This window comes from Aythya fuligula, chromosome 4, assembly GCF_009819795.1.
Source record: "Aythya fuligula isolate bAytFul2 chromosome 4, bAytFul2.pri, whole genome shotgun sequence".
NCBI lineage: Eukaryota > Metazoa > Chordata > Aves > Anseriformes > Anatidae > Aythya > Aythya fuligula.
The window spans coordinates 5,776,771-5,799,590 of record NC_045562.1 but is presented as its reverse complement, the minus strand read 5'-3'; the positions used below and the strand labels follow the sequence as shown (position 1 = coordinate 5,799,590).

Here is a 22,820-nt window from a genome sequence, read left to right as displayed (position 1 = left end):
GGTTGAAAAGCAGAATTTCATCACCCAGAAGAAAAGTAGTGACATTGAAAGTTTCGTAGATAATTTGGACTTTTTTTTCCCTTTTTTTTCTTTTTTTTTTTCCCCCAAAAGAAGGCATGTTTTAGCATCACAAGTGGAGAATACGATAATGTATGCCATCAACTACAGACTAAGTACACCGTATTTTACACATGTGCCATAGTGTGATTTAGTGACTTGGGATAGCGTGGTATTTGTGGTTAACTTAGCCTCAGTGAGGCTGGAATACTTAGACAGAATGATGGATTTGTGGTTTAAATATGAAATTGGAAAACAGGAGGTCTGTTTCTGCTTTGATGACAGATGACTTGATTTGTGGGAAACATCACTTTCTGTTCCTTAATGTCTGCTTATGTAAACTGAGAGTCACAGAAAGTATGGCTTGATTCAGCTGAATAGAGGACTTCATTAATATTTGTAATGCATTTTAAGACACCAAAGAGGAAATTAATGTTTAAAAGGGCATTTTGCTAGAGGTAACTAATGCCTCCCTCAAAGAAAAGTTACTTGACCGTAGATTGGCCAAAGGTGGTGTCTGCTACTACTGCATTTATGTCTAATTTACAGCTGCCTGTAACAGTGAAGATGAAATTTGAAGTTGCTTCTGTATGACTTGTCCTATCAACCATATTCTACCATTCATAATCTCTACCAATATTTGTCATTCTAAAATACCCACCACTGGTATCTCTTCAGCTCTCTTTTCTTAATATTGCTTGTCTAGTCAATACCAGAGAGTATTCCAGAAGTTCCCCCCCAAGAAAAACCATCCACAAGGAATATCTTAGAAACCTCTATTTAGCTGAAGTTTTTAACCCTGAGACAGCCTGGACATTCAGCCTACTCCTACTGAATTAAAAGAAAGTGGTGTGCATGCGGAACAATTCCCTGGCATAGAAGGAAGTTCTCTCTAATGAAATGAACCTATGTGAGCATCGTTTAATTATAACTGGGTTTCTTGTTGCTTACATTCTTTCTTAGTTGATGGTACTTATAGTAGCAGTTAAATAATGCTGTAAGCAACTTATGTAATGAAGTTTAACACCGTGGTGTACTTTGGGGGGAGAAATACCAGCTACTCTACTAAGTGGTATATTGAACATACTCCTGCATGCTTTGCATGACTGTACAGTAATGCTCACCATTCCAGAAGCAGCGGTTGTCACCACCACCTTTACCATCCCTACAGCAGGGCTAGCAAGCCCCACTCTTCAGAGCATTTCTCTACTCTCTGCTCTTATCACTGAGTGCATCAGACTCTTCCTCTGCTCTTAGTGTAGTGTATCTTACCTTGTTAAGAAAACTTCCCAGACATTGATAAAGCATTGCCAAAATAAATGAATTCATAAATGGTTGGATATTAGTCCCATCGATGGGTATGGAAGTGTAACATGTGGTCTTCCAGCATCTGGTAATTTATTTTATTTTATTTTCAGGCTGATATTCCAAAACAAATTGTAAAGACAGCAGAAGTTAATCAACAGCAGACATGCCTAATTGAAGTAGGCACCACGTCCGACCAGCACACTAGTATTAACATACAAGAGTGCCAAACACTGCAGAGGAAATCTGAAATACTGAGTGCAGGCTGGAGAGATTAAACAATCTTATTACCATTTGTGAGTATATGCGCTTTAAAGGAGCAGCATGTGCTTAAAAGTTGCTTAGTACTTAAGTACCACTACAAAATGCAGAGTAGTGTGAATGGATTTGACTTTGACATGTCCTTTTGGACATTTGAGGGAAAGTGTCAGGTTGCCCTAGACCTTTATTCACAATGAAGTTGAAATGTTGTTTTAGGCGCCTGTCCTGAATTTGGTTGCAGTGTAATTTGTAGGCATTTTCCTCCTGTGTGTTGGAGAGATGCAACCAGGTGCTGGTACCAGAGAGAAATCCCTGTTGCTATCACATGTAGGATTTATTCCTTTTGCCCATAAAATCCTGACAATAAATTTATTCTGCAAGGGCTGTGGGATGATCCCACATCACGTATGTGAGTGGGGGAAAAATGTAATCAATCAGTCAAGAGCTGGAAATCAACTCTATATTTCAGCAAGGATCTAATCTCAGCCAGATGCTCTCCTGTCTTTCCCAAATGCTACTGCGTTATTGCCTTCAGTCTTTGGTTATCAGCTTCTCCTGATGTGGATGAAGGGAACAAAGTTTGGTCTCTGCTGTAGTTTTTGTCTCTAGCTAAGTTGTCCACAGGGGTTTGCTATCCAAGCACAGGTAACAAGCATCTTGCAGAATCATCAGTTCTTGACAGTTTTTTTTTTTTTCCTGTGTCTGAACAGTGTTGGGTTGAGACTGTGGACAGAAAGCTTAGCACAGGGAAAGTATGGTCCTGAAAAGATGACAAAGATTAAGTGAAAGAGAGGAGGGCGATCTGCTGCAAACCAGCGATAAGCGGTAAAACTGCTCTGAGAGAAGGTGTAATTTTACAAAGCTCACCAGCACAATTCATACTTTGTGCAAAAGCTCTGTACTGTTTCCGTGTCGCTTGAATATCTGTGTTTTGAAGGTGCAAAATGCTCTGAGCAGAACTCCCAGCTGGACCCTGAAGCCTGCAATCTTCTTTCAGGAAGCGGGCATCTCAGTGCTCTGTAAAGTGTTTGGCTTTGTGGTACAGCGCAAAGTGGAAGATCTTTCTTTTCGGGGTCTGAGCTGTAGCCTGACCCTTTGTGAGAACAGCTGATGAGCCTTATTAGCCCTGACTCGGGCACAAATCAAAACCACTGCTGCAATGTGGTCCAAGCTATTAGCCCGTCTGTCTGCGATCAGAGAGACCTCAGAGCAGCCTTGACCCTAAGTTGGTGACAAGTTTTCTTTAAAAGTGTCCCTCAGTAAGTCTCAAAAGTTCAGAGAAATGAACTGGCCCTGACTGCTGTATTTTAGGGTTTTTGTGTAGCACACAGCTGGAGTGACCACTGGTGGTGGTGGTGTGTGGGTCATGTGGAAACTTGTTGCTTGTTGGGACAGGGGCTGGGACTCTGTCACATGCCAATATCGGAGAGCTACAAAAAGTATTTAAGCCATAACAAAACACCACAAACCTTGCAATTCTCTTGGAAAGCATTTTACTAGGAGAACTTAGGCGGGCAAAAGAAGGCCACATCGTTACCCTTTAACATTCCCACACGGACTCCGCTCCGGGGGGGGGGCTGCCTGCCTCACCTCAGGACCCCAAATCACCAACCTCTCCCCAGCCCGTCCCCCCTCAGCCCCCTGGCTGCGGGTGTCCCCGGGGCCGGGCCGTGGAGGCGGGCGGCCCGGAGGCGGGCGGCCCGAAACCGGGCGCCCCCACCGGCTGCGGGCGGCGCCGCCGCCCCTCAGCAGCGCCTCCTCCGCACCCAGGGGCTCGCTGCCGCCGCTCCTCAGCTTTCCGCAGCCCGGCCGGGGTCGGCGGCAGCCGGAGCCCCCTCACGGTGCCGCTCCCGCTCCCCGTCCCCTCAGCGGCGCCGTCCCGGGGCGGCGCGGCGGGGAGCCCCGCCGGCCATGGAGCTCTCCCTGCGGCTGCTACTGGCCTCCTGCCTGTCCCTGGGGGCTGCCGGGGAGTTTGACAGAAGGTAGGAGCCCCGAGGGCACGGGGCGGCGAGCGGGGGGCGCCTCGGGCACGGCCGAGCCGGAGCCGGAGCCCTGAGGGGAGCCGGGCGGCGGGGTGCGAAATGGCGGCGGGGGGCTCCCTCCGTCCAACCCGTCCCATAATCGGGCTTAAAACCGAAGCGCCTGGCGTGCAGGGGAGATCAAATCGCTTTATTGACGCCTCGAGGCACTGGAAACGAGAGGCGGAGGAGGCTCGCAGCTCAAGTTTTAACGTGAAGCGAGGTGAAAGGGAAGGCTTGGCGAGGCTGCGCCCGGTGCCGAGCCGCGTCAGGTGTAGCGGGGGCGCCGCGCGGGATGCTCCGAGCAGGGCTGGGACCCTCCGCAAACATTGCTCCCTCGGCTCTGCTCCGCTGCACTGCTGCTTCGCTCCGTGTGTCCTTAAAAAGCATTAACAACTCCCGACAATACTTTGGAAGTGCCTAGGACCGCGCTCTCTCTTTCCTTGTTGCGTTTATTCGCTCTTGCACTAGCTCTCCTTTTGCATTTATACACTTTAACAGCACGAGAAGCTTTAGTTTTGGTTATATTTTTTTTCCTTCGGTGAGAAAATGTGACGATACGCTGCGAAAAATATCAATGCTGAAACTCTGTGATGGTGTTTTATTTCCCATCATAGATCCAAACTTCTGGGATTGCTTAGCCCTGTGAGCGGCAGCAGTGAGCATATTGCCAAGCATGTCAATTGGTTCAGGCTTTACAAACTTACCCGAATTATCTCTTCCTTGCCTATAGCTGTTTACAATTTCCGACCTACACGCTATTTTAATGACAGGAATATCACAGACTCAACTCAGAGCAGTTCTTGTTTACCACAAAAACCTCTGTGCAGGAAAGCTTATTATTATTTTTCTCATTTGTTTTTCTTAATATGGAACGGTTTCAAAACATTTCACCAGACTTTTTTTGGAAATGTCTCATTCAGGTGGCCCAGACAAATAGTCTCTTCCACAGGACTGTGCCGCTTTGGAAGTAGAATTGACTGCTGCTGGGGCTGGGCCCGTTTGGCTTGGGGACATTGCCAACGTGAGTACCATCGCTGCTGGGGCTTCTAGTCACTCCTAGGAAAGGCTTGTACACACCTAGTCCTATCTTTCACATGTTCACACACAGTTTTATACTGCAGGGCACAGGCTTTTGCATGTGTGAGTCTGATCTACTTGAAAGGATGTTGTCAGGCTAAAATTCAGTCTATTATTAACAGTTCTAAAACTGATTGCAATCAAGGAAGGTAAACTTTGCTTAAGGCAAGGAGAATGTGTGAATTTTTATTTTGTTTCTGTTTCGTTTTGTCCTCTGGCCTAATAGCATGACGTAACACCACAGTGTCATGTTACAAGCAATGCAGGCAGGAATATTTATATCCAAGAAGGAAATCTTGAATAATTGGCATTTCATTTAAAAAGTTAATGGAAATATTCAAATTGATGCTAAGTTCAAATGTTATTTCAGTAACTCCCAACTAAGGCTATATAAATCAGCCTGACAGCATCCTTTTATTGGGTCACACGTGAAGAGAACATCTCTGAGATTTTCACATCTATTTAGAATCCTCAATATAATTGCAGGGTAGTGAGATAGATAAGCCCTCATCATTAACAGCAACTTCAAAAAGTATTCTACGGTGGCAGCTAGAACTGTGTAGAAGCAAAAAGTGTTAGGACTGTCACAGAGACCTCAGCTTGTTAAAATTATAAGCTTTGATTCTGGGAACACTGGCTCATGTGCCTAATAGTACATACATGAGTGATTTCCCCAAAGCTTTTGCAGGAGTAAACCTATAAATACTGGTTCTTGCTTTTCTGATTAAGATGCAACTGTCTGCTAACTAGATGATTTTCCGCCAAGCCATTTTTAAAGGAAAACAGGTATTGAATTATTAGCTGCATAGTCTGCAGGACAGTGATTATAGACAGGCGGCTGATAGAAAGACAAAAGACAGAAGTAGCATTGGCAATGCAAATAGACTCTCAGCAAAGGTTTTGTTCAAATCTGTAAGTAGCAAGACAGTCTCCTTCCTTTCCAAGTGTGTTAGAAGCCCCCAGTGTTTAATAGGTATATAAGATGACTGGTTAAAAAAAAATAAATAAAAAAGCTAGGCAAAGTACTTTTGGAATATAACATACCTGCTACTGTTTTCAGACGTGAAGTTCTCAGATCAGTATCTCAGCCTGTGTCATGAGTCATTTTGATTTTTAGAGCTGGGGTTGGTAGCAGAAATAGTCCTTTCACTGGCATGAACATTTATAGAGAAGGAAGGAGACTGTGAAGTAGGTTGATTGAAGCTGGTCCAGAGATAATAGAATTTATGTCTGTCTATTATAACACACATTTGAAAATTGTTAAGCATTTAAAGATTTGAGGCTACGAGGACTTATCTGACAAGTATCAATAATTTGCACTGAAAAAATGTTACAAAGGCTGTTACAAAGTCTGATTTGGAGTTGCAGTTTTTGTAGTCTTGGGAGATGGGAATAGCATAAAGTGATACTAGCAAAAAAAAATCACAACTAAAAATCAAAACTGAGACATAACATCCAGAGAGTCTTTTTTTTATTTTTTATTTTTTAGTCTTTGAATTTTCTCAGTAAGGTCACTTGCAGTGATTTCCAACTTTTTCAGGTACCATAAATGTTCCTTTTTTAAGGCTAAAGCTAAGTGAATTCTCATCTCCTTCTACGGTGCCTAAGTTCATTACTTACAGATTTGTCCTCCATGCACTTTTCCAAGGAGTGCAAAGATGGATTTTATGTGGTCATCTCCAGTAGCTGGGACCAGACTTTGACAGGAATACAGTTGTCATTTAGGTGTACAAATATTTTTTTCCATTTTTTTTTCACCCAGGTGCTGAGATTTTTTTTTTTTTTTTATCGGAACTTGCTGTTTTAGAGGAGTCCTAGGCATCTGGGTGAAGACCTTACTCAAAACTTAGCTGCTCATTCTAGTTCTGAAACGGGAGCCAAGCTCCTAGAAAAATAAAGCAAGGAAGCCTGCCCCAGTTGTGGGTGGTGAAAATTCCAGTCATATCACAGAGGGGGAGATTACGCTAAATGAAAGTGAATCTTCCTAGTGCTGGCAGCCAAATAGAAAATCTGTAGTCAGCTCTCCACCTTGGGAATGTGGCAGTCAGTGTGAAGGATTAACCTCACACGCAAGGCGCATTCGGCATTCCTGGCCTCAAAGACAGCCTTGAGTGCTTTACTGTACAAAGGGATATCACTGAAAATTTTCCAGAAAGCCAAGTACACAATTGTTTCTCCTGCTCTATGGGGAAAGGCAAGCCTCTTAGTCCTGGCCCAAAGATGAATGGCATAAATTTTAGACTTTCTGTACTAAGTATATGTTTCCTTTGCCATTTCTAGAATAAATAGTATTTATGCAATGAAAATAAGTATAGGGTCAGATTAAAAATGATTAGTGAGACCCAGTTTAAAAGTGAGTCCAAAAATGAAGCTGTAAATATTTAGGCAACAATGCTGAGCTTTTTATTAGTGGGATTGAACTGCTATAATCAAACTAAGTGGTTTGAATCATCCTTGTTATACCTGCAAGTGTTGCAGCACATTTGCACTCTCACCTGTTTAGTCATTCATCATCTGCTGCGGATGCCCCAATCGCTTTTGAGTTTATCCTACCAAGAGCAAATGTAAGGTGAAAGCAGTGCTGGAGACAGCGAGTAGCAAGATTAGAGGCCCGATACATGGCAGAGTTGTCCCAGATTAGAGTTACCACACGGCCTCTGAGCCGTGATGAGCCACAGGCAAGCAGTTGCAAACACACTTGGACACATTTCCTGCTGCCCAGCTGAGCTGTGCTGGCTGCTCCACCAGGCACGCGTGGGCCTGCCGCATGCCCACGGCTATCGAGGAGAAAATTGTTAGCTTAGAGCATGGTGTAAGGTGATGGTTTAACTGTGAAGGAGGGTTAAGTCTGTGTACATCAGCTCTAACAGGATAGGAGCGTGGCTCAGCTGACGAGTGGTAACTCATTAATTAAGCCATGGTAATGCCACGCTCGTGATCTGTAGCCCATCTGTAAAATTGCAAATTGAAGCCGAATCGTGCTAGGTAAACCTGCTTTGGTGAAGCCTGGCGTATTTCCTTTTATGTCCCTTTGACATATGGGTGTACATGCAGCGTAACTGTGCTTAGTGCTGCTTAGTAACATAAGTCAGCATAACCCAGCTGTCTTTTTCACTCTTACAAACATGCAGGAAGAAGTCAAAATCAGGCCCCTCCTTCCATTTATACTCCACCTTTAAAACATCCTCTCTCCTGTTAATAAATTATACCAGTCAAGACTTGTAGGTGTAAGGAAGTGCATGTAGATCTGATCTCTCTAACTCACTACCAAAGCCTGTCAGTATCAGCTGTAACAGCTCATAGAGATACTGCCTCTATGGTGATATAAAATTGCCTTCCCAAATGCTCTTGGCAGCTTCAGCAAATGCACTTAGAAGGTGTCCCTCCAACTGAAATAATCACAAATTTTGAAACACGTTGGATTTTTTCTTCCTTGTGGGTAATGAACACCAAGTGAGATCTGTGTTTAGGCAGCTAGATCCATTTTTAGATTGATATCAATATAGCCATATTTTCAAAGGTGCTGAACAAATGTATCTCAAATAACTTCACTGGGTTTTCTAAGTCCTTGTAAATCAAAAAACCATCTACACTTACTTAGTGGCCTAAGCTAGAATTAGAATGGTGGATATATCCTATGACTTAATTGAGTAGCCTTTCTGAGACTTTGATTGGGTTTATTGATTAAACCTGGTGCGTAAAAAGGCTAATTTGGAAGCAGCAGCAATTTGAGCAACAACTCTGAGTTCATGTGAAGAAACCTCATCACTGGTAGAGCTGATTCTGTGCACCATTGGACTTATGTCATCAGTGCTTTAAAGTCAGGTGTCAAATTTCCCCATTGAAATTAGTTCAAAAATCTCATATTGTTGCCCAGCTGGTGGGATTTACTTGGGTAAGGGAAAACCAAGCTTTCTTCCCCCACAGCAGCAGAAAAAAAATGCCTTGGGAAGTTGATTCAACTTTTTTTTTTTTTTTTTATGTGTTAGTCAGCAGTAATTTTCATGGTTTGAAACACCCAGGTGAAGAGAATTTCCAGCAGTAGTAGGGCAGAAGCTCAGGTTCTTTGAGACAGATGAGAAATGTCAACTTCAGAAGGAAAACCAGTCCTTGGTAATTTCAGTAGTCTAGCCGCTGTAGTCTAGGAGCTCTGCTGAAGCCCATCAACTTGTCCCCCTAATCAACGTCTGTGACAGTTTTCTGTAAGGATGGCTCTCTCCCTGGGTGTTTCTCAAGGGCAGGATAATCCGGGCCTTTGTTGTCCAAGCATCTGCCAGGTCAGAGGTGGGCCAAATAGCAGGAAAACCCTTGGACTACTGCTCGACTGACCCTGGCTGCCAGCCCACTGTAGGGAAATGACCTGTGAATTCACATACACACCCCACACACATATACTGGACTCTGGAACCTGGTTAGTTTTTCAGGAAACTAAAATACGGGATAATAAAGACACTGATTTCATGCAGAGGTGTATGTGAGAAGGAATGTGATACTTTTTGTTCTTTAGTATAAGCTCTTCCCTTTAGTTCCCAAGAAGCTGTGCTAGGGGCTATTGGAAACATGTTAGTTCCTTGTGGATGTTTTTGCCACTGATCTGGCTGGGCTCCTTGAAAGTCATTCCTAGAACTAGTGGGCTACCTGCCTTGCTTTTAGCTGGCTTACAAGAAGTGCTGTAGCTCTTTCAGAAGCTATAAAAATGGTTTCCACATGTGTGTGCCTTTCGTGGACAAAATACACCTGCTTTGTACTTGGCTGCATGTCTGTTTGTAAGTCATTTGTGTGCTAGTTATATGTAGTCAAGCTGAACTAAGGATGTAAGCTGCCTTTTGCTTCACAATTTCACCTGCAGTTTAAGAGCCAAGAACTAAACTCATTTTATTAAATAAGACCTGGCAGAAAGGGATACTATTTCTTTAACATAGCTTTTAAAAGTTGAGTAAGATTTTTAAGAAAAACAATGGAAATCTACTCGAGTTCTTGTTCTAGCTTACAGTTTGGACAACTCCTTTGCTGGAGGCAATGGCGAATGTGGTTTCTTTTCCTGCATTCACACGTGTACAAAATAGAAGCTTGGATCTACAGCTTCCATAAACTGATGCTGACTTACTGTCAGATACTCTGCTGGCAAGAGTCTGCATGAGTGTTGAGGTCAACAGGGGTACTCTGAGAGTTTGTCCAGTGGACAGAAAGTTTGACCAGCAATAGATGTTTAACGGGAATAAAATCCCACTGAACATGGATGTAACAAATAGTGCTGTTATTTGATGACATTGTTGAAGTCTCCTTAAACGTTAACAAAGTCAGTAAAGCCTATCCTGAAAATGGATCAGGAAGATGAGCGTGCTCTTTTAGAGAGTCCATCTGTTGCAACTCAGTCTGGTTATCTGCCTATGCTGAGGTTTGAGTCTTCTCCCCCTAGAACAGAGCCAGGATAGGTCAGCAAAGCAGTTTCCCACCACCTTACTATAAAACCACAATGAATTTTAAGAGCTCAGGGACAGAGCAGTCAAGAAGCTATGCAATCCAATAGCCCATTAGTAAAAATAGAAGTCAAGCCATCAGTTTACACCTTGTTTAAGCATTGTGCTGTTAAGAAATGTCGACTGGAAGATGTCAGAGTAGCATTTAGATTTCGTCCAGCCCAGTGAAATGCATGTTGCTGCAGGAAGTTCTTGCGAGAAAGAGGGGGGAGCTTGTACAAGCTGAAATAGCAGGCATAACCAGATGCTTTGCTGGAAATTGTGCATGCTGCTGCCTTCTTGCAACTGTTGTGGAGAAATCTGTACTGTATTTGCTTCTGCTTCTGTCTTAATGAGCTTCCAGACTGTCTATCCGTGCTGTGCCATCTATTTACAGAGATGCAAGGCGCTGGGAGGGGCAGGGGGAAGAGGTGGTTTTGCTCTCATTGATGCCTAGAAGGAGATTGTGTAGAGCCAACAGTACTGTTGGTGGGAGTTTATCATCTAAATCATCTCATACATCAATGGGAGAAGAGGCCATGAGTTGTTTAGGACTTGTGTTTCTTGTATGTAATGATGCTTTAAGTGGAAATGGCAATTCTGTATGGTCCAAGCTGCACAAATCTTTAGCAAAATAAAGCCATGATTTTGTCAATAACGAACCTTGACAATAATGGCTTCCAGGGGTTTGGCCCACTGGCTTAAGCCTCCTTAAATCCAGCAAGAGTTTCGTTACTAAATTTGTGGTTGTGAGAACATTAACACATCGTGTTGGCAATGTTTAATGAATATTGCTATGCACAGATCTTACCGTATGACCAGTAACTTTGTGCATCTTTAGGTGTTTGTCAAAGAAAAGACATTTATACAGAATTGCACTACCACTTTAATACTGTCATGCAAGAAAATAAAATGAGGTTTTGCTATTTTTATTCAGTGTTTGTGTTCACTTTAGAAGCTTTATGGTCCTAAACAGTGATGACTTTGCTATGTTAAAGATACAGTATCCTTTTCCACTCCACCATTGCATCCCTCCTGCATAGAATCATAGTTTTGTGGTCCAGTTTGTCCCAGGGAAATATCACCAGTAACATGATTTGATCGTATTTGTACGTGGGGCTTCTCTCAAAGCCCATCAGCAACCTGGGGAAGCTCCCTCCACTATAATAAACACTAAGGGATTTTCTGTTGAAAACTGTTTTAAATTGATAAAAGTTGCAGTCACAGCAAACCTTTAAGTGTTGGACACACATTGCGTAAAATACAAAGAGCTACTGTTGCTTAAGCCCCCGTCTTTTATAATGAGGTTATGTAGCCTAACAAGCTGTGCTGCTACCTTTCATTTTATTGGCAAGTAAATTGATTGAGTATGAGCCCGAAACATAAATCTCTGTTTCCATCTTATTTAACTTTTGTAGTGTATTTAGTTTCATATGGTAGTATGAGCTGGAAAGGTCTCCAAGCATTAATTTTAATTTAGCTGACATTGAAAATTTAAACATTATAAAAATGACCAGTAAATCTGTACGACAGCGTATTTATTGGTTGCAGATGTTCAGATACTTTAAAATGGGTGTAATTTTAATTATTCTCAAATTAGCATCCAGATGCAACCCTTTACGTTTGTTTTGTGGAGGTGCAGCATTGAGAATGTCCACGTGTATTTAAACGAAAGGATACTGTCTCTTTAAGAACAACATTTATGCTCTGGTGGAAACATGGAACATAAATTGTGAAACACGAGAATTTTTACAACTGTGTACCCTACGAAACATGACAAAATGTAGCTCCTTAGTTGACTGAATAAGAATAGCATCACGTCATTATATTGAATTACTCTCATATATCAGAATGTGTTTGCTAAATCTCGTAATGAAAGACTGATGTAAGGTATTTCCATTTTTAAATGTGTACCAGAATTTTTTTTTTTATTTCAGAAAAGCTCTGAATGTTGAATGTGTGTAAGTCTCCAGGAATGTAACAAGTTGATAAAAGCCCCAGCCAAGTCCATCCTCCTTACAGGAAAAAATAATAATAATAAAAAAAAAGCTGGAATTTCTTTTTTTTTGGATATTTGTTTTGCAGCTTTCTACGTCTTAAGGCAGAGAATAGCCAGCCTAAGGTGCCAGCCCAAAGGTTAGCTGAACATATTTCTTGAAATAATTTTGGCAAGATTATGACTTGGAGTTATGGCCTCTAAGTCATAAGTTTATGAAAACTATAATACATGACAAGAAGATGTAGATTTTTCTTTTTTTTCTTCTCTCTCTCTCTTTCTTTCTTTCTCTCTTTCTCTTTTAAAGCACTGATTTTGGGGAAGATGAGGGTGGAAGGAAATGAAAACGTTTTTTTTTTGTTTTTATTAATCCCAATCACCTATCTAATGAGAATCTTATTTTCTAACCTATTTTACACTTCCCTTTTTCTCTTTCTCTTTTCCATTTCTTTATTTTATTCTCAAACTCCAAGCAATGTTTTTTCTCTCCTGAAAGTTATTTATACTCCCAGCATCACCTCTACAAGCTGCCAGATTTCTGAGGCCTGATTTTGCTGTCCCAGCATTGAATTCTGCAGTGGGAGGTTAGTTTGGGATGGCTGAAGCACTTACTGTTGTCTGCTTTGCACCTCCACGACAGGCTGGCATTCCCACTACAGGGAAATGTCATGGCCCCTGGTCTACAGCAATGTATGGCCTGGCATATTAGAGCAAAATGAAATCAGTTTAGATTCTGCTGCTTAAGAATTGTTTGCTTTTTATTATTTTACTTTTTTTATTTGTTTACTTATCCCTGTGGTGGGAGCACCAGTCTTTAGAAGAGGAGCAAAGCAATCGGCTGTTCATCTGGGCATAAAAGTCAGCTGTGTTACCATGATATAGAGGTATCACTGAAGCCCCTGAGCGTTATATTGCTATAACCAAAATAGCACTAGGGCACCATTTCTATTCTGCCACCACACATAGTGACACCCGTGGTAGCCTGCTTCTGCCAGCTAGAGTTCAGCACACACACAGAAAGGTTCAGGTATCAAACATGCATTTGACATGATAAAGTGCAGGTCTTTAAGGAGGTGTCATGAGCCAGTGGAAACGCAAACATGAAAAGCATGACAAAACATGAAATATTTCTGGCTTTTCTAACTTGCATTGTGTTAGATAGATTTTCACTGACATTTAAAAAGTGTTTTAAGTGCATAAGCATCAGATTAACTTTCACTGACTTCATTAAATCCCTTTGATTTCAGTGTTACCCAAGCTAAAATTGTGTGTACTTTTAAGCACTGTTCTTAATAGCAAGGCACTCATGAACCAGGGTCTGGATTTGCATATACAGTTGACAAACACATTTGGCAGCAAGCAAAGAATTCACTGCATGAATAGCCAGCCCCCTCTCCTCTGGTTGCAGTTTGTCATGTTAATGTGCCATTACCACAATCATATGTGCAAATTGAGTAACTGATTTATGCAGGCAAAGGTAGTAGCTCTGCATGTAAAATTAGGAGCCGCTTACTTAATAGCACTACGTGTTTCAGGTAGAACCTCCCACATGCTATTTAATGTGTTATCATGAATGCTACAAATAAATGCAAATCACTTTTGGAAAAATACTCAGGCATTATGTACTGCCATTTTATCTGGCGATATCGTCAGTCTCTGGTTACTGAAGTTGGTCAAGGACTTTTTTTGTCTTTCAAAAACTAGATTAAGGAACGTTTTGCATATGAAATTATCTGAAAGTTAAACCCCAGTTACCTTAATCAAGCCTACGAAACTCTACAGAGATGCGTGTTGTGACTGCTAGCATGCTTATCTGGGAAGCAAGGTTTTTTCAGAAGTAATTCTGTAATGTGAGGTATGGTAATCACACGTCTGTAGCCCCTACTGATAGCTGTGTGGTACGTTCAGCTTTCTGCATTCTTCTGCATTTGCCTGTGGTAGAGCAAAAAAGAAACATGTAACTTTGAAAGAGCTCCAGTGATTTATTGTGCGAGTTAGCTCATACCTTGGAGGAATCTCTAGATCAAAACAACTGTGAATGAGGTAGGTTTATTTTTCTGTGTGTTTATGACATTGCTACCTATGCCTGTGGGAGAAGCAGGTGGAGATACAAAGGCTAAACAGAAGTAGGCAGACACAAGCTGAAATTGGCTTTGAGGCAGTAAGTAGAGAACTTCAGGTCTGCTAACGCCACAGGAAAAAGGGAGACAGTTTCATGTGCAGGAGGAAGCACAGAAGAAAGCTTGTTTCACCAACACGCAAGTCTAGTTTTTAAGTTGGCACTGTGAGAAGATAAATAGTGATCGTAAGACTGGAAGCCTGTTCTGCATTCGTCAGCGTAAGAGAATCCAGTAGAGTTTCGTGAAGATCAGTAGTGTGTAATAATCCCTGGGCTGATACATTAATTACTTGCTGTGTTTGGGCAAACTGAATTTTAAGGAACTGGGATTTAGGGTCAGAATAAATCAGGGTCTACATGTGTATAGCACTTGGGAAGAGACGACAGAAGCAAGACAGATGATCAATACAGTTTCAGATGCAGGTATTCTTAAGCAGTCTTAGACTTCAGAGCTGAAAATAGGTTCAAGGACAGATTGAACATTGGCGTTTTGAGGCAGATTTGAGTGGAGGGTTGCAGAAAGAGCAACTAAAGACTCTGAGGGCAACTTCTGTCAATGAAACCCTCTTGTGGGCATCACTCAAGAAGGAAGGCGTGCAAAATCAGAAATAACTATTATGGAACAAATTTAGAGGCAAAGCAGAGAAAAAAAAAATAGTATTTGGGAATGTCTCAGAGAATTCTACTTAAGGCTATTTTGATGGAAGACGTAGCTAGAAGTGTTGGAAAACCAGATGGAGTTATATTGGTAAAGATAACTCCACTAAGGAAGCTCAGGAATTTCCACTGTTCATCACAAATGAAGAGTTAGGTAGGAACCAGGCAGTACAAGTGTCTGGTTAGGACTCCACCAAGCAGTGCTTGGTGATGGAGTAGTAAATCGTTAACATCACAGTTGTAGATGGGAGGGAATAGAGGTGACAGCAGATGCCACTGCCCTCCAAAGGTGGCTGGTTTAGTGCAGAGCTGACAAAACCTGAGGGGAGCTTCCCGAGAGTGTCTGGGGGAACTGTCTGCAGGGAGAATACACAGATGGAACAAACAAACAAACAAAACCACCCAACAAGCACACAACAACAAAAAAAACCCAACCCCTGAACATTGCTGTTCCATAGCAAATTAATTGAATGTGTTTTTCACTTAGTGTACTTGCACAGCAATTAAAAAATAATAATTCAGAGTGATTTAGTCATGCTTAGACGCCACCAGCTGTTAGAAGTGGCTGGGAAGATGGGTGGCTTCTCACTTTTACACAAGCATAACATATGCTGACAACATGTGCATTTCACCAGAAATTCTTTTTCTCACACACTTGAGGAAAAAAACTCTGACCCTAAACCCAAATGGTTCACTCATGTTTCGATTCTCTCCATTATTTTTACAGGAAGTTTAGTTTGTCCTGGAGTTTATGTGAAACTTAAAATGCACAGTATTTATCTTATTTTGGAGGGAAAAATAGTTCTTGCCAACCTTCAAAATAGGTACTTGGCTAGATTTATGGCCATGTAAAAGTCTTTAGGATACGTACATCCTTGACTCCCATTGAAGTCAGGGGGAACCGAGGCAGAGCAAATCTTCATATTTGGCCCAAAAAATGATATAAAGTGTTCAGACTGAAATGAGCGATCATGAGAGCAGTGTTCATTTTTTGATATCTCCTGAATGAACCAGGCAACAAAGTGAAATGCAAAGTTTAGTTGTAGTTTATTCACTGGCCTAGATAAATCAGCAACAGTTGATTGATTATGAAGGTAGCTGTGCTTAGGATTTCTTTCCATCTCGATCCACGTTACTGTCCTATAGGAGTGCCCATTTAAATGCTTTCAGAGAGGACTTCTTGGAGAAATCTTCCACCTTTCTTGATGCTGATTCAACAGTAAATTAGCAATCTTGTTTTCAGTGGCAAGCTCGTCTATACAACAAGCATACCTATGTCCTCTTAATTTTTGTTTAAAACATTTGCTATTATAAAGACTTGTTTGCTCCTCTTTGGTAACCTCTCCAGATCCTTGTCTTTCGGATGTTATTGTTGTAAGCCTGTAAGAGTGTGACTTTGTCAGCCTGGTGTAGCTCTTCAATGTCTGCATTTCCTCCTTGGCCAGTAAGAAAATGAGGTCAAGCAGCAGTCTGAAGTCCATGGACATGGCTTATTTCAGTCTTTTTACAACAATCATTACAAGTTTGAGCTGATCTAATGTTCCGTTTGTTTTATTTTGGTTGATTGTGGGGGTCTCTGCATCTTTTACACGTCAAGATGCAGAGAATATTAGTTTGGGAGATGCTATTTTTCACTCTTTATGAGTCTAATTGTATTAAAAAAATTGATGCACTCAGTCTATTCATGTGCGAGCAGAGTACCTGGAATTATGCAAGAAAATAAATAGATTGGAAAATTAAAAACAAACAAAAAACCAAGTGACATCAACATATGTCATGTACATCTAGAAATCTACCTGAGACCTGAAATAATTGCCTGCTATTAAATGAAATGCTGAAAGTCAGGCTCAGGTCTGTTTTTATACCTGGATTTCGTTATTGACTTTGTGCAAATGGAACCCTAGGATGGGGCTAAGTTGTTTGAGGTGTATCGAGCTAATGACTCCTTGAGGATGACATTGATCCCATTGTTTGTTATATACAAGCTATACAACTATGAGATCCCTCATGGTTGTTCTATATCATTTGCTTTAGATATTTAATTAATGCTAAGAGCTAATTATTCATAATTATAATTATTTATTAATGCTGCTACGTAATTTTTGGTGTAGTACAGATACCAGATCTTCCGAGTTAGAAAAATTTCCATTTCTAAATTGTGTAAGGCTTTTTGTCTTCAGGTGTAAGATCTTTTTTCTCAGTCTGAGCTGCTACTAATGTCTGCTTTATACATTTAAGGGGGGGGACTAAGACTTTTTAATGTCAGCTAAACTAAACTGTGTCCCACTTCACAATATGGATTTTTTTAAAGGATGGTTGAAATTTCATGGAAACATATTGGTAGTCATTTTTGTTTCTACACTAGTGTAATCACATCTGTTTGTTTTTTCCCTGGTGACTTCAGAGTCATGGACTTCGTCTACATAGTCTTCATTTTGCTATCATTACCTCTAGGGTCAGTGATATCAGGAAGATGAGAGTCACTGGGTCTAAATGAGTTCTTAATGCAGTGCACATATTTTTTTTTTTTTCCCTGTTTGCTTCTAATGATTAAAAAAGCAGTAATTGTTTCCAACTATAGGGCTATAGAAGTTTTTCATGATATATCAGTTGTTCTTCAGTTGTCTGCCCATCACCCGAGGGCACACTTTTTGAAACAGAGCATTGAGCAGTCTACTAAACTACTACAGCCACTTTCTCTAATTGGGTGTTGTTTCTGTTTCTTTGTTTCTGACCAGTGTTTATAGGAAGAAAGCTTTTGCATTAACTAAAAACATCCCACTCTGTTGTCTTTTAAGATGTTCCTAAAAACAGATTTACAGAAGAAACTGCAGAAGTGTTAGGAAGATCCACAAAGAGCAGTGCTGAAGATTGAAAACAAAGCCTTGTGTTCTTGGGGATATGACTGATCATATTTGTCCAATATTTAAACAAAAAAAATGCCCTGATAATAGTAGAGGGCAAATGCAGTCCTGAAACTGGAGCAAGCTCTTTCTGTGCTAACAGTTGCTTCTGTGGATGCAGTTGTGGGAACTGCTAATTCTGGATGCTTTCCATCTTATGGAAAAGATTTTAGAACATCAGAGATGTATTTGCATAGTTCTTTCATAACCATGACTAATCTCTTCTTTCTGTTTTAATTATGTTTAATTCAACCCTGTTGAACAGCCTGGCTATAACGCAAGCTGCATTTGTGAGTGCATTCTGACAGATTTCTATTAAATTAGATCCTTAATACATGCAATTTTATGATATAGGCTGTTGTCAGATTAATGAGTATTACAGCTGGGTTTAGTTAGTTACTTTGCAAATTCCAAATGATACTGTTAGCTTAGAAAATGAATGTAAAGCTAGGGTAAATAATAACTCCTAATTACAGAGTACTTGAGTTATGCCACCCTCTGATTTCTTTCTCATTTGTGTCTGTCTTGCTTAAGCAGTAAGCTCACTAGAATTGTACATCTGCATCCTGTCATAGAATGATAAACATAATTTTAGAGCTTATTAAATATTTCAGTTTTCCACTAGCTTGAAACAATAAGTTTAGTAAAAAAGGCTTGGAAATATTTAAAATTTTCAGCAATGAAATGGTTTCCAGAGTTATGCAGGATTCCTAGCACTCTGTAAATATTCCTGTTAGCATCTAAGAAATAATCCTAGCTCAGCAGAAATAAATTTGTGGATGAATTCTTACGTTTCTTCAAAAGCAGTGCTTATGTTATTTTAAAAGTTTAGGCATTTTATTTGTGTTATGTTGAGGGAGGTACCAAAGATGGTTTCCTAACTATTGCTTTTGGAGTTCTGTATTTGTGCTCCATCTGGGGAATTAGAAATTACCTGGCAAACTTGACTTTGGAAGCAAATAGAACATAAATTCACATTCTGTGAGTGTATTTGTACAGCAGGATTGGTAATAAATGCATGAAATGTTCAGAGTGGAAGTGACTCGAATGCATGCAGTGATAAAGCAGCATATTATAGGTTTTTTTACCCAGTCCATTTTTTTCTCCAAAAGAAGAAAAATAAAAGTAATACCCATGCCAGAATCCAAACACCTGAGAGGGACAGATTCAAGCAAAACATTTGTTAATAAGTGGACAAAGGATGTTGCTTAGAAGTCTCAGAAGAATCTTACCTGTGAATGCTAGGACCTGTGCTGTTGCTACTGGTGACTGAACCATGGCTCGGTTTGCATGTCAGCTATGACATTGATGCACACATTCCTGTATAGCCAGGGCATATTCCAGGCTTACCAAATGTAGCAACGTGAATCACAGCACACAAACACGCAGCACAAGTGAAGGCACGCTGTCTGCGAGCTGATGAGGTACTAAAAGAGTTTAATATCCCAGAAAGAGCACAACCTCCTGCTGTACAAAAATCGAATACTAATGAGGATCTCGTTCTTCCCACGTGTATTGGGGTGGCAATTTTTTTTGAAAGTGCATCTGTTGTTTGAACAGTGGTATTTGAGACACATAATGATGCTCAAGGGAGGAACATAAATGGTACAATTTTTGTTAGGTCGTTGCCATTTGTTTTAAAGTAATGCACTGTCAGTCGGGACTGGAGTGGAAAAGTAATGAGTGTTCTTCTGTTTGCAGCTATATGCCAGCCAGGGTGCAAACATGGTGAATGTGTTGGGCCAAACAAGTGCAAGTGCCACCCGGGATACACTGGAAAAACCTGCAATCAAGGTAAGAAAGTGAAGTCCAAGAAAGAGAATTTCTTTGTGAAATCAGAGGTATTGTTGACTCCCACCCCACGAATGCTGTGTGTGTTGCCTGCAGGCAGAGGGTAACAAACTCATACACCAGCTCTGTTATTGCTGTATAGTTTTCTGATACGGGGCTTGTGTTTGTGGAGAAAATGACATCTTCAGTGGGATAATCCAGGGAAGGCAGTTGCTTTTGTTCACGTGAAATTAATGTGATTAACATCAAGTATGTATCTACTTGCTGCCCTGAATCTGAATCAGGTAATTTGGTAATCTTGTGTTCAGAACTGTTATTTCATGAGGTCACAAGCTCAGGTTTGGATAGTGAAATAACATTTCTTTAATTAAAAAATATTTCCTGGATTCACTCTCATTTTTTGTGTTTGTAATCCTGAATGAGGTAGCTAGCAATAAATTGCATTGTGTAAATAAAAGTTGGAAGGGTGAAGTGTTATCTTATTGACTTATCACCTTAGTTTCATTGTGTTTTTTTTTTTCCAAAAATTGATTGTTAAAACATGTAGCAATATAAGGATCATATAGCATAAAGCAAAACTGTAATACAGAATTGGATTTTGTTGTCTAAGACTTGCTCACATACACGGTTATCTCATTAAGACGCTTCTCTTTTTCGTTTGTCCCAGTCTACAGAAAATGTCCATATGTTTTCTGACAGTGCTGAGGAAGTATGGTAGAAAAATCTTACCTGAAGAACTAAAATGTTTTTTGTTTAAAAATGTACCCTGGTGTTGCTAACCTTCTTTTGATGTGTTGATTTTATATTGTTTTCTTTAAAAATAGTTATATGTTTGTTTTCAGATTTACTAATCCTTCAAAAAAGGATTATTTGAAGATTCGTTTATTTTGTCATCTATCAAGTTATTTTATCTCCCTTTACTCTGGACTGATTGTAAAGGATAGGATTGAATGATTTTATTCTATGCCTGTTTCAGTCAGTCTGGAACTTTTTCAGAAAACAGTGCGGTTGTTACATGTATGTGTAACCATTTTTATAAGTATTGATTGCTTTAACAATATCAGAGGAACGCTGTGCAAATTGGTTGACTGTGTAGGCTTGATCTATTCACTTTCCATTGAATGCCAAAGACAGAAAAGTGTGATAAATGATTAAAGTAAGTCTTTTAGCCAGTATTGATCGAATATTCTTGCATGCTAGTGGGGACAAAGTTGCCATGACATACGTCCACGAGGTTTCTGAGATGCCTGATGGTGTTGTCCCAAAGGTACATCAGTTCAGGTCACTACAGTCTACGTCTGTTCTACATTATATGGCTGTTCCTGGGGTCAGGGTATGCATTCTTGCCACAGACTTGAGCATGGCACAGCCACCCCCCAGTCCGGATGGCTGGGTGGATTAGAAGTGTGAGCACCTCCTGAAGCCCTCTTACATACAGAGTAAGCATGACCTGTGTTATTATTCCTTCATATAGCAGCGCTCCTGTTCAGTCTAGGGGATATCTTTCTCATTTTTGTTCTAGAATAATAATTAGTAAACAGAAAGTAATAACAGAAAGTAATGGTGTTGGCAGAAGCCATGTTGGAGTTCTGCAGAGATGGAAGTCTTTCTAGGATATGCGAATGGCATTGGGCTTTAAAGTGTGCTCAGATTCTTGGTGAGAGGCATTCTTTGAGTATGAGTGCTGGTGAACAGGCACGGGCCTCGAAGATAAAACCTTATTCCATGGATCAACCCAAAAGAACTACACAGCCTCACAGCAGGACTCTTGAACTTGGACAGTGTGACGGTGCCTGAAGGCTTGTCCTTTTACAGTGGCAATCTAGACCTCGCTTTAGGTCACTCAGGAATTAGGATCATCTTTCTTTATTACCATTACATTACCATTGTCAGCAATTTATTGCAGTGACTTTGTACAATAGATAACCATGCTCTCACCCCAGTGCTTTCAAATCTAAGTGACTTCAGGGTTTCCCTTCTGGCTTTTTAATCCCAGGTTAACAGCTCTAACCAAATAAGAAAAAAGCTGAGCCTTCTGAAAGAAAATACCCTCTGCCAGCTCTCTAGTTTATAGTAATAACGGGGGGACCAGTACTTCTTCCAAAACGTGTTCACCAGAAAATTAATACCAACTCCTCAATAAGATCTATATTCACAGACAAATATGAGCAGTTTAAAACTTGCAATTTTTACCAGTATTTGGAAGCATGTGTAGGTTACTTCCTGTGGTAGGGAAAGGTTGTCTTTATATAAAGAATATAAAGTATCTTTTCTGCAACTTACTATCTTCTTATTCTGTTTGTTCCAGGAACACAGTGCAAAAGTTTACTTCTTTGTGATTTTTTTTTTGTAAAGCAATTCTTGTCGTTGCCTTTTTTTTTTTTCCTTTTTTTTTCTTTTTTTTTTTTTTCCTTAATGACAAAGTAATGCATATGACAAAGATTTGGTCACTTCATTTTTATTATGCCTTCCTCCCACCCTGTGAAGGTGAGCAACCACACACAAGTCCACCTGCTCAGAGCAGTGAAGCGCGTCTGTTCCGCCCCCTGGATCAGCATGCAAGAAATACACCTTCAAGGGGTGAGATGGTCCCGGAGCTCAGGCGGCGTGCTCCTTCTCCCTGCACGGCTTGAAACAATAACAGAATTTCTTGCAAAGGGGTTGGAGGCTGACAGACCGATGGCTGTGATGTGAAGGCTGAACCTGCCGTGTCATTAGCATGCAGAGCAAATAACTGATTGTATTTCCTTGGTACTGCGTGCCTGCAGTCTGAAAAGGCTTGACTCTCCACTCTGCTCGCTGTTGTATCCTGCTTTTGTTTCTTTTCCCTGCTCTTCTTTCAGGACCTGCACTTTTTAATTTATTTTTAAGTTCCTTCATAGACTGAGAACAATGGAAAATGTTTATCGGGTCAGATAAAGACAAAACTGTGATTTATATAAGGCTAGAAGTTGAAGAAAATGGGAATCATTAACTTCTGCATTAGGCAGCTGTTGATTAATCCGTCTAAGAGATGAGAGGAAAACTCTTCAGTGTCATAAAGACATTTAATGTGGTAGTGCATTGATACTTGCTGGGAATGAAAGCTGACCTACTTTTTTTTGTAGTATGGGCGACAGATTATTTTTTTGACTTTGTTTCTGGCCGGTGGCTTTCTTCTGTCTCAGCCTGAGT

At 40.7% G+C, this 22,820-nt stretch overlaps 1 protein-coding gene across 4 annotated transcripts in view; it reads left to right on the top strand.

Annotated features, from left to right (window-relative positions):
* Positions 1-3,534: 3,534 nt before the first annotated feature.
* NPNT (nephronectin) overlaps positions 3,535-22,820 on the top strand; it is a 47,919-nt gene continuing 28,633 nt past the window's right edge. The window contains exons 1-5 of one of the 4 annotated variants that reach the window (XM_032187141.1): positions 3,535-3,605; positions 4,565-4,665; positions 12,266-12,316; positions 19,557-19,649; positions 22,134-22,226. In XM_032187141.1, the coding sequence (XP_032043032.1) occupies positions 3,535-3,605; positions 4,565-4,665; positions 12,266-12,316; positions 19,557-19,649; positions 22,134-22,226 (409 nt within the window). The remainder of the gene's footprint in view (positions 3,606-4,564; positions 4,666-12,265; positions 12,317-19,556; positions 19,650-22,133; positions 22,227-22,820) is intronic. The other 3 variants (XM_032187142.1, XM_032187143.1, XM_032187144.1) reach the window with 3 other exon arrangements.